The 12,915-nt window shown below is 45.5% G+C and overlaps 1 protein-coding gene across 2 annotated transcripts in view; it reads right to left on the reverse strand.

The window, feature by feature from the left end:
* Positions 1–12,915, reverse strand: part of LOC147730245 (multidrug and toxin extrusion protein 1-like) — a 673,781-nt gene that overhangs the window by 269,358 nt on the left and 391,508 nt on the right. For both annotated transcript variants that reach the window (XM_086958536.1, XM_086958535.1), the window contains exons 4-5: positions 10,707–10,855; positions 3,867–3,909 (exon numbers count right to left, since the gene is read on the reverse strand). In XM_086958536.1, the coding sequence (XP_086814662.1) occupies positions 3,867–3,909; positions 10,707–10,855 (192 nt within the window). The remainder of the gene's footprint in view (positions 1–3,866; positions 3,910–10,706; positions 10,856–12,915) is intronic.

Genomic DNA, 12,915 nt, shown 5'->3' on the forward strand with positions numbered 1-12,915 from the left:
CATTTGATGGTTGCTTTCATGAGGTACTTCCTATCTTTCACAAAAAAAAATATTTTTTTGTCCCTTGACACTGCACCTTCCTTTACACAATATTCACCCCCCCCACCCCCCCACCCCATTGCTACTGATTTGAAGCAGAGTAAGATGAGTACTCACAGTTGGAAAGCATCTAAGAAGCCTTATAACAATGATCATGTTTTTTACGGGGTGTTGGAGATTGGGGAATTTTGAGTTTTGGTTCATATTGGAAGGATGCCTATGGAAGTTTATACTCAGCATATACAATTTGTGTAAGACACAAATATTTTCAAAAAGCATTGATAATTAATCCAAGTGATATATACAATTATTTAAAACCAATTTAATTATTTGTTAATAAAAAAATATTGTTACATTAATTTAACATTATTTCCTATCAGTTTTTATTTTATTTCCCTACCTTCATTATTTTCTATGAAAGGGTGTTGCAGTATCAGTGGCCGGTCATGTGTGATACTGAACTTACTTATGTTTTATTAGTAGTAACTTGCACCTGGATTTTCTAAACACCTATAAGTAGTAAACATACTTAAAAGTGTAAATTCCTCAAAAGTGTAATTTGCCTTTGTGAATCAGGCCCCATATGTGTTAGCTCCATAATGAGTCCAGGGACTTGGTTGTCAGATTCTGTGCCACGTTCACCAACTCTTTGTGCCTGCTAATTATCTTCACATGATGCAGTACATCCTTCTTTGCTCTTTCAATATCCTCTGTTGTGATTCATAAGTCTTGCATTGAGGTACCTTTGTTTGAACGATCAGGTCCATATTAATAGGGACAGTGCCTAAAAGCTGCCACAAAGTGGTGCACTCAATATTGAAATGTGTTATGGCCTGGAAAGAGGAGATACATTGGTTGACCTTTTCGCAAGTGCGTTCACCACCCAGACGTTAAAGAATTAAAAGGTGCAAGTAGAGATCTTCCTCACACCAATCTCTCTTTCAGGCTCTGATTGTTGAAGATGGCAGTTATTCATTTCCCTGTCTGCTGCCTGTTTTCTGACTGTGCCTCCCCTTGACGAGGGACATTAATTCTTAATAGGCTGCCGGTATGGGCAGAGGAAAATGAAATCATTTCTAACTTACAATACAGATTCCGTACGGGTAAGGGCATGATAGAACAGGGTTTAAATTTAGCATTGCTAACTGCAAAGTATACTCAAGCAAAGAAAGAAAGCCTATTTATTACATTCAAGGACCTTAGTTCCGCGTTTGATTGTGCGGACCACTCTATGTTATGGAAGACGCTTACAGATATGGGTATAGACCACCAGATCCTATTATTTATTAAAGAACTGTATAGGGATGCAGGGGCGAGGGTACGGTATGGGGGGGGGGCCTGTTCCGATAAATTTAGCATAAAGAGAGGAGTGAGACAAGGGTGCATCTTGGCACCCTTTCTCTTCATCCTATATATTACCAGCGTGAGACAACACCTCAAGGATTTTCAGTTTGACTATCGTGCTGTAGGTGGAATACCCATCCCCATCCTTTTGTATGCGGATGACGCTGCAATAATGTCACGCATTGTCATTGGCCTACAAAGGGCCGTGGTCGAATTTTCAGATTACATTAGTACCCGTGGGTTGGTAATTAATGTCTCCAAAACATATTCTATGACATGTAGCACTGTGATAAAATCTAGTAAGGCAATCTATTTGAAAAAAAATAAGATTGAAAATACTAGTAGCTTCTCTTACCTAGGAGTTAAATTTGACAGTAGGGGGAGCTGGAAAAAGGCAGTCCATGCAAGAAAATTGGCCTTTAGTAGGGCCAATGGTGCCTTGATAAACTTCTCCAGGAAATTAGGTGGGCGACCAGTTAGGGAACTTATCCAAATTTATAAAGCTAAATGCATTCCCACTGGCATTTATGGGGCTGGGCTCTGGGGGATTGTCAAAGCGGAGAAGATACAACGCTCTGAAAACAACTTTATTCGTTATTTATTGGCAACCCCTAAATCCATGCCTATTTACTTTAGCCATAGTGAACTTGGGATTCCATACATCGAGGATACGATTAAATCCTCCCCTCTTCTCTTGTGGCATAAGATTTGGGTAACCCCGGAGACATCCTTAAATAGGGACGTCGTCTTAAACTGCTTACAGTTAGAAGGAGCAGTAAACATTAAATGGTTACATTACATCAAAACCATGGCATCAGATATGGACCATAAAGAATACTTTGATAATTCAATGTGCTTAGAATTGGTTCCAAGGTGTATGCTTAAAAAACTGATCCTGGTATTTTTAGATAATAAAAGGTGGCACGCTGAAAAGGATACATGCACCGCCAAGGCAAACCAGTCTCTTATTTCTTATGTAGGCATACAGCCCTATTTATTGATAGACTCTAGTCCTTTCTTGAGAATGTTACTGACTAGGTTTCGGGTGGACACTTATTTTTCGCTTGGTAACATTTCCCAACTGTAATAATTGGTCCAAACATCTAGTGAAGTGTCCCTGCGATGATTATCCGACCAATCTAATATCCACTCCATTCTGTTTTGTAAATTTTATGTGACCCCCAGGAAAAGGTTCTTGAAGCCGATCCTCACTAAGTGGGGAATTAGGGGATGCAGAGCGGCTTATTGCACGTTAAAGCAATTGGAAACAGAATTTGTGGTAAAAGCAGTTTCTTCCTATTTGAGAATATTAATTTACTTGAGGAATACCATGTTATCTGGGCGACCCCTGTTTTAGGGTCTGTAACTTGTTCTTTTTAACTTTTTCTTTTTATAACGAAAATATTTATGGATTTTATGAAAATTAATTGATTACCCTTGTTTAATTTTAGCTTAGAAAATGTTAGCAATAGGGATGCGCATATGTGTATCATTCCACTTGCATTTTTAGAACATGGTTTAATAGGAGATAATTTGATGGTTGCTGATCATGATTATTTTTAGCTTGTGTAAATATTTATGATTGTCATTTTAAAAAAAAAAAGCTTTTTAAATGTCCAATTTGATTGTATTATATATGTGTGCTTTTATGATTTTGCAACTAAAAATCGAATAAAGCTAATTTTGAACGTTGAACTTTGAAGGGCCAAGCAATTTGAGGCAGCAAGTATTCAGTCACAAATCTATATTTCCTTGACGGTAGAAGTGATTGCTAAGCAGTATAATCATGCTATTGGACCCGGGTGCAGAGCTGAGTTTAGGAGAGTCACGTCCACTCCTTTTTCCCACTAGGCTATGTGCCCAATTAGAACAATTTACATACCTCACTCACCAGTGGCAAATGATGTCTTTAACCTCAAGTCAATAGGTTGTGAGTCGGTGATAACCCACAAATCTTGAAGTGTGTATAAAACATACTTAAAATGTTTGTACTCCTGTATTCTGGGTAGCTTCAATGAGATGATTGAAGTTTGCAAAAAAGTGTATGAGTAGAATTTTAATCTCAGCCACAGGTAATTAATTGGGGCCACATCCCAGTCCACCCTTATTTTGCACTCCATGCCACCTCAGTTTGGACCGAGCCAAACGTAATTCAGTCTTGACCCTGCTTCAATAGGAACAGTCCAGCCCTATCTGCCAGGCAGGGTCCTCCCTAAATCGGAACACAAACAACCCAAGATCTATTTTACCCTAATTTGGACTCGTCAGTCTACACAAAAGTGATGGATAAAATGCTTCAATTAATCTCAGCCAGCCACAAAAAAATAGCTCAGGCTGCATCACAACCCACCGTTATTTTTCACACTATGCCACCTCAGTTGAATAATTAGATAATAAGCATACTTTCAAGTACTTATTTCACCTAAGTTTAATTGAACTAATATATCAATGAACTGCAAGCATAGTTTTTAAGACAAACTTACCAGCAGGACAGGAATGGAGATTAGTACATAGTCACCTGCTAACCTGCAATGGAAAATAAAACAACATAACTAAACTTACATCAAAAAAGAGCATTTTGGAAGAGCTGATGTTCTTGGAACTGTAATTCAGAATTCTCTTCAGCTCTGAAAGGAATTCCTCTGTTTCAAAAGTCACGAAGGCGAAGATTATGCAATGTTTCTTTATTGATATTATCCACACATTGAAAAATAGGTCACAGTTCAACTGGTTAGACCAAATGTATCTGATTTCTGTAACTCCTTTTAAATTAGTTTGAGACAAACAGCGGACAGAGGGCCTGTTTATGATTGTAATAGAAATCTGATAACAAGGGGGCATATTACCAAGGGCATTATCGCCGCATTAGCGGGACTTTTTCCCGCTAATGCGGCGATAATCTTATCGCCCTATTACCAAGCTGTCGCTAACACCAGTTAGCGACAGCTTGTAGGTGATAGCGGGCATTTAGGGGCCCATTTTGCATGTCAGCGATAATTATCGCTAATGACATGCAAAGTGGGCATGCCAAGATGTTAGCGACTGAAAGCAGTCGCTAATATCTCTGACTCCTATTAACAACTTTTGGAAATATTCCCGCTAAGCGCTAATATCTCCAAAAGCTAACGCCTGCTAAAAGCAGTTCTTAGCCATGTTATCCAATGGAAGGTGGATAACATGGCTAAGAGCATTGTCACGATAATGCATGAATATCGCTGATTTTTCAGCGATATTCATGCATTTCGCAGGATTTTTACCGCTTTTGAGATAAACCTTGATAATATCAAGGTATCTCAGCAGTAAAAATCCTCGGTGCTCAGCGATATTTTTTTCCCGCTAACCAAGCAATAGCGATAATTATCGCTATTGCTTGGTAATATGCCCCAAGGTGTTTCTCCTCTGTTTCCCCACCTCGCCTGGATAGCAGGACACCGGGATGTTGTTTTTTAATAGGACAGGTGGTAAATGAAGAAGGTGGCGAGGGTGGTCGGGTGGATCGATACCAGGCATGTTTCTATTTTTTTAAGAGGGGCGGTTGAGGGTAATGTTGTGTGTGCTGTGCTCTGGTAGGTTGATAGGGTGCCAGATACCGTTTTTAGGTGGAGGGGGTAAAGGATGGCCAGAGGTTGATGGGATGAGTGACAAGACATCAGGTTAAATACGGGGCAGATGCAGGTAAGGCCATGCTCTGCATGTCTCATCTTGACTCTTTTACATCTGCACAGCTAATGCCAGCAGTAGGAGCTTAAACAGCATCACCATACTTAATATGTCTGTGCAGCCACCCACAATGCCTGCAACGCAGCCACCATCTACACCTTAGTGCCTTTTCTCCAAGGGACATCGCAAATGTTGTTGACTCAGCTTTGAAGGACATCATTACTGCCTTCACTGATCCACCCTTAAACTCAGTCACTGGATATGCACCCCTATGCACCCCTACTCCCTGCCCTGCGAGATTGCGTTTGGTATCGTTGCGCCCACAAGCCTGCCAGTTTGTTGCCTGCATTGACTATTACTGCATTGCTTATTGCGCCAGATCGCCTTAATTGGTAGCTCTACTGTTTAGCGCTGTTTTGCCGATTTCACGAGCTCATTAACATAATATCGCGGCGCTAGTGCCAGTCTGCTGCCTGCATTGACTATTACTGCATTGCTTGTTGTGCCAATTTGTTGCCTGCATTGACTATTACTGCATTGCTGGTTGTGCCAGATCGCCTTAATTAACAGCTCCACTGTTTAACGCTGTTCTGCCGATTTGACGAGCTCATTAGCATATTATCGCGGCGCTAGTCTGCCATAACGCGCTGCTACGCTCTGATTATTTGTGTTGCCTGTGCTTTGTATTTTTGTGCCTGGTTGTGCCTTGTCCCAGTTCCACTGTCTTAGTGATAGCGTTTTTATGCTCATAGTGTGCCCCAACCCGTTTTTCGATTTTGGGCTGACTGCCATTTTGTGTCTTCCTGTTGTTGTTGTTTGTGCCTCCCTGCCCTGATCTCCGCCCCGCTCCCGCCTCCCAGCTGCTCCTCCCTCGCCCCTCCCCCTATACGTTCCGCTTATGTCAGATGCATTCTCGTGCAGCGATAACGCGCAGCGATCGCGCCCCTTGCGCGCCGAAGGTGCGCCAAAGGTAAGCCCGTCTACGCCCGTCCGCGCCTGGACCGCGCCCAGCGCCAGACCCCCTGGCCCCCGTCCTACCCACCCCACCCGCATTACTTACGACGCCTCCACCCTCTTAGTCCTAAACCCCGGTCGACTCCCCAACTGTGCCCAAGCTGCTCCTGGACACACCCATGGACCCTTCACATGCAACTCCTGCAAGTATGACGGCACCAAGACCAACTCATCATCCACTAACACCAAACAGAGATCTGACGCCAACCACCTAAAATGCATCCTGCTCAACACCCGCTCGGTCCACATACACGCCATCGACCTTTGGAATCTACTAGACACCATCTCTCCGGACGTCGCCTTCCTAACAGAAACATGGATGAACGCCTCCTCAGCCCCAGACATCACCATTGCCATCCCGGAAGGCTACAAGATCATCCGAAAAGACTGCACCTACCAAACAGGAGGAGGCATCGCTATCGTCCATAAAAATTCCATCCGCACCTCAACCAGCTCAGACGTCAACCTCGCTAGCGCCGAACACCTTCACTTTCAGATCCACACCGACCCCAAGACCACAGTCAGAGGCACCCTCCTCTACAGGCCACCTGGACCCCGTGCAGAATTCAGTGAAGACATCACTGAGTTTATCACCCCACATGCCCTCCCCTCCGAGGACTACATTCTATTGGGAGACCTCAATTTCCACCTGGAAAAGAGCAACGACAGCAACGCCACCACCCTTCTGGACAATCTCGCCAACCTCGGACTCAAACAACTTGTTAATACCCCCACTCACTACGCAGTCACACACTCGACCCTATCTTCACCTCCAGCAAACATATCTCCTTCAGTCACACCACAGTTCTCCATTGGACGGACCACAGCTGTGTTCACTTTGTCTACAAAAAGACCACAACCGACAACCATCCTCAACCTACGCTGCGAAGAAACTGGAACAAAATCACCATCGACCAGATCTCCTCATCGCTTCTTCAAAACCCCCCTGCCCACTCTTCGAACCCCAACCAAGCAGCCATTAACCTCACTCAATGGCTAACCAACAGCGCCGACAACCTAGCACCTCTGAAAAAACATCAAATCAAACTAGGCAGCAAAAACGCCCCCTGGTTCAACGATGATCTTAAGAAATCCAAGAAACTCTGTCGCTCCCTTGAGAAGGCCTGGAAAAAAGACCCAAACACCAGCACCAGGGACGCCTTCAAATACGCCACCCGCATACACCACCAACTGATCCGGACTGCCAAGAAAGCCGCATTCAAAGACCGACTACACAACAATGCCCACAACAGCAAGGAATTATTCAACATCATCAAAGAGTTTACCAACCCTACTTCCAACTCCAACGACATCACTCCCTCTCAAACCCTTTGCGACTCCCTAGCTTCGTTCTTCCACGACAAAATCGCAGACATCCACAACAGCTTCAACAACCAACCCGGAGACCAACCCACCCAACCTTCTGCCGTACCTTCGCCCCCCTTGAACATCCTTAATGACTGGAACCCAATCTCCACTGAGGACACCATCCGCCTGATGAACTCCATCCACTCAGGATCCCCAACAGACCCCTGCCCTCACCACATCTTCAACAAAGCAGACTCCATCATAGCACCACACCTCAGAGACGTCATCAACTGCTCCCTCAACTCCGTCACCTTCCCGGAAAGCTGGAAACACGCCAAACTCAGCGCCCTTCTGAAAAAACTCACAGCTGACCCCACCGAACTCAAAAACTACCGCCCCATCTCGCTCCTTCCATTCCCGGCCAAAGTCATCGAGAAAGCTGTCAACAATCAGCTCGCCGCCTTCCTCGAAACCAACAAATCCCTCAACTCCTCACAGTCCGGCTTCCGAGCCAAACACAGCACTGAGACCGCACTCATCGCAGCAACAGACGACATTCGAACTCTACTGGACAATGGAGACACAGTCGCCCTCATCCTCCTCGACCTCTCCGCAGCGTTCGACACAGTCTGTCATAGCACCCTGTTAGAACGCCTCAGAAACATCGGAATCCAAGGAAAAGCACTGGAATGGATCACCTCGTTCCTTACCGGAAGAACTCAGAGAGTCCGCCTCCCACCATTCAAGTCAGAGGCCACTGAAGTCTTTTGCGGCGTGCCACAAGGATCTTCACTCAGCCCCACCCTCTTCAACGTATACATGAGCCCCCTCGCGACCATCGCACGCCAACATAACCTCAACATCATCTCCTGCGCTGATGACACTCAACTGATCCTCTCACTCACCAAAGACCCTAACACCGCCAAAACCAACCTACATGAAGGAATGAAAGAAGTAGCCGAGTGGATGAAGCACAGCCGTCTGAAACTGAATTCAGACAAAACAGAAGTCCTTATCTTAGGTACCTCCCCCTCCACCTGGGACGACTCTTGGTGGCCAGAGGCCCTCGGAAAAGCACCCATCCCGACGGACCACGCACGGAACCTGGGCGTCATCCTGGACTCCTCACTCTCGATGAACAGACAAGTCAACGCCGTTTCATCATCTTGCTTCAACATTCTTCGCATGCTCAAAAAAACATTTCGCTGGATCCCCACCGAAACTAGAAAAACGGTCACCCACGCACTGGTTACAAGCCGCCTGGACTACGGAAACACCCTATACGCGGGTACCACCGCAAAACTTCAGAAAAAACTCCAACGCATTCAGAACGCATCAGCCAGACTCATACTAGACATCCCGCGTAAAGACCACATTTCTGGTCACCTGAAAAACCTCCACTGGCTCCCCGTCAATAAGAGGATAACATTCCGCCTCCTAACCCACGCACACAAAGCACTTTACGAACTTGGACCCGAATGCCTCAACACACGACTTTCCTTCTACACCCCCTCCCGCCAGCTACGCTCTTCCAACCAAGCCCTTGCTGCTGTACCTCGCATCAACAAAACCACCATGGGAGGAAGATCCTTCTCCTACCTGGCGGCTAAAACCTGGAACTCACTTCCCATTCACCTTCGCCTCACTCAGATCCACCTAGCATTCAGAAAGCAACTTAAAACCTGGATATTCGACTTGTAATTCCCCACCCTTCTTCAAGCGCCTTGAGACCCTCTGGGTATGTAGCGCGCTATATAAATTAATTGACTTGACTTGACTTGACTATTTCTAGTGTGGACACAAACCTTCATCTTCTCCAATCACAATGTTTCATGCTTTCACCACATGTGTCTGAAATGGGAAACATCCTTTACGACGCAACTTTTACCACGCAGTACCTTTAAAACGCAGGTTTTTCAACGCAAGTCATTACAAGGACTTGCGCTGTGGGGCGCTCTAGGATAGGTAATAGTTTAATTTACTATCCAACACCTTCCCTACTATCCACGGGGACTGGAGTTGGAATAGTAAATTAAACTATCCAGCACCCCCCAACGCAAGTCGTTGTAACGTCTTGCGTTTTGAAAAACCTGCGTTGTAAAGGCATGCGTGGTGAAAGCATGCGCTGTAACAACGTACATCCATCTGAAATCTCAGAAACTTCAGAGGACTCTGCCAGTATCTTCCAAGTGCAATGGATCAGTTTGTGTGTCAGTTCTGATGCCAGATGTTCTGGGTAAAACAGAGCTTGAACCGCTTCTGCTACAGCACCACTGTACCTGCCGATATGGTCTATTTTGCCGCAGGTCCATATGGAGAACACGAAATTGGTGCAGGCTTAATCAAGGCTACAGAGGTAGGGAGAAAGATAGGCTGGTGGGCTCAAAGATAAGGTGCTGACATGACAGCGAAACAAAATAAGAATTGAGGGAGGCAGCAGAGCTCAGTGGGATGGCTCACTGGAAGGAAGCGGGTGAGTATGCCTCAGGAAGGAGTAGAAGAAGAACAGAAGGCTACAGAAGAAAGAAACACTTCACTTGGGAGGGAGTGCATGGACCAAAGAGTGGCACAGGTTCCATCCAGAGAGGCGGAGAGGGATGCCGCCTTCACACATGGAAGCATAAAGTCTGGTGAATCATTGCAGCTGTATCCTTTTGAAAAGCAGCTGGAAGTTCAACTGCAACCTCACAGACCAGAACCCCAGATACAATGAGGAAGGTACGCTTCTTAGTGCTTATTGCATTAGAAAGAAATGTCACTCAGCATCCAATCTAATCTATAAGCAGTTACGAATAGGTGAATTGGAAAGGTGCAGTGCAACTGTAAACTCAAGTCATTTATACCAATTCAATTAAGAAAATAGTTAAGATAAATAATTGAGGATAGCCTTATATAAGTTGAGGGCTACTTGCTTTCATAAGTGTCACTTTCAACACCTAAAGCGCATCATGCATGGTCTAAACTGCTTGCCAGAGACATTGTGTTTCACACTGCCATTAATTGCCTTTAAGTTTGCTAGGAGCTGGATCGTGAAATATGTATACTACTCTACACCAGAATATTTGGACTTCAAAAGCTGTGTAACTAAGGAGACCCTGATTATGCACTCTGGACAAGTGTACATCTCACTCCAACACCTATTATGCTGCATTCTCCACGCAGGCATGTTTTGTTTCAAAGTCCTGTCAAGTATGCTGATAGTCACCGGCATCATCCTCCGGGATAGGGTTTTGGTACACGATAAATGTTTCAAAGTCCTGTCAAGTATGCTGATACATCACCGGCATCATCCTCCGGGATAGGGTTTTGGTACACGATAAATGTAAAATTAAAACTCCTACCTGGAGACCTTGGGATCTTGCCCAATTAACAGCAGAAGTTTCTCCGTGTTGATGAAGACAGCCCAACAGGGGAAACAAATGAGAATTAACATCAGCAGTGATTTCTGCAGGATGACGCCAATTTGCTTCAAGTTTTTACCACCAAAAGTCTGAAAAGGTAAACAAACTATCAGTCAGTATGTACATAGTGGACTTGCTGAATCTCATGCAGCTGCTGTTCCAGGCTCAAAATACACAGCTCGCCAGAGGTGTTTCCATTGCAAATAACTATAAAGTGGATTTCTTCAATAAGCAAACATTCACTTATTAGAATATCTGTGTTTTTTATTCAGGGGATGTTAGAATTTTTTTATGTGATGTTTTCGACAATCTAATTAAAATAATTAAGAGGATTGATGCATAAGCTTATGTGAGTCTTCATAAGACATATGGGGCCCGTTATGATCGCGTACGGACTTGAGTCTGTCCGCGACCATAGAGGATGAGGGAACCTCCGCATGGCCTGCGGAGTTCCCTCCTGTCCAATTAGGATGTGACCGCCACCCTGGCGGTCACATCCTCTATTTTTACCATTGCGGCGGGTGCGGCTTAAAGATGAACCCGCCGCAATGGTAAAAATGCATACATTGCATTTGTATGCAGAAAGCGTCAGGCACCGTGCGGTGCCTGCCGATTTCTGCACACAAATGCAGGGGGGTACCATAGGTACCCCCCATGTGCACCTCCCACCCCCCTTCACCCAGGGGGCCCGCAACGGGCCCCCGCAGGGAAGTTCCACATGCTTTTCCACGGTTGAAAACCTGCCGCGGAAAAGCATTTTTTAAAACCCATCCTTAATGGCTGGCGGTGTCTGAGAGACACCGCCACCATATTTGAGCTTTTCCGCCGCGGTTGTAAGCCAACTGCAAAGGAAAAGCTGCGGACGGAAACCAGGACCCACCAGCCATCCTAATGTGACGGTGGGTCTTTGGTGGATCCGCTGCAGTTTTTCCGCATCCTCCGGCCCGGCGGTGGCTTCCGCCGGCCCGGAGGATGCGGAAAAACCGCAATCGTAATAGGCCCCTTAGTCCGAGTTAATAAAACAAACTTACGCAAGACAGAATTCCAGGTTAAACCTTATAGGTTTTTTCAAAATTAAAATCATTACATAAGGCAAAAATGTATACTCATTAATCAAGTCGCTCAATTAAAATCCTAATCTGCAAGAGGGCTAGTCAGTAACTAAATCTAGACAAAGGCCAGAACCAAATATAAGCAAGTAAACAGACTAACATAGACTCTGCGCAGAATGGTAGAGGTGGCCCGAGTGGGACATGAGTACTATTGACACTGTCATTTTAAAAACACGGTAACAAAATATATTTTAATTATTGATAGCCAGTTTTAATTGTGTAGAAAACTACTTACTGCACATTTTCCACCGTACTGGTAGTTCCCATAGCCACACTGCACAACACACTGTGCTGAATAGGAAAACCTTGCAGGCCGGCATATGCAGAGCGTTCGCCGTTACGCAGGATCATAGAGTGCGGTAGAGAGGTAGCGTTACCCCTGTCTACCATAGAGTGCACTCCGGGGGAACGGAGGTCAGCGGTCTATCTGACTGGCCCCACACCCTTAACCTCATCAATGCTCATGACGAGCTGAGCTCGTCATGAGGCACGGCGCTCCGGTGCTCATGACGAGCTGAGCTCGTCATGAGCCGTGAAACGCTCACACGCGGGGATAATTCCCCTGCTGTGTTGAGCGTTCCACGGGAACGGGTGAGGTCATGACGAGCTCAGCTCGTCATGAGCACACGAGCACCGTGCCTTATGACGAGCTGAGCTCATCATGTGCATGGGGCCCTGTGCGCGCAACCGCCCGCCAGCACAGCTGGGCAATTACCACCGCACGGAAGGGGTTAAATGAAGTCCAGGCAGTGGGTGTGCAGCGAAGAGAGCGCAGAATGATAGAGGTGGTCCGGGTGGGACACAAGTACTATTGACACTGTAATTATGAAAACGCAGTTACAGAAGATATTTTAATTATTGATGGCTTGTTTTAATTGCGTCAAAAAGTACTTACCGCACATTTTCCCCCATTATGGTAGTGCACATAGCCACACTACACCTCGCACAACACAGTACGCTGAATAGGAAAACCTTGTAGGTCGGCGAATGTAGCGCGTTGGCCGTAAGGCAAGATGACAGAGTGCGGTGGACAGGTA

This window comes from Lissotriton vulgaris, chromosome 2_1 (genome assembly GCF_964263255.1).
Source record: "Lissotriton vulgaris chromosome 2_1, aLisVul1.2, whole genome shotgun sequence".
Taxonomy (NCBI): Eukaryota; Metazoa; Chordata; class Amphibia; order Caudata; family Salamandridae; genus Lissotriton; species Lissotriton vulgaris.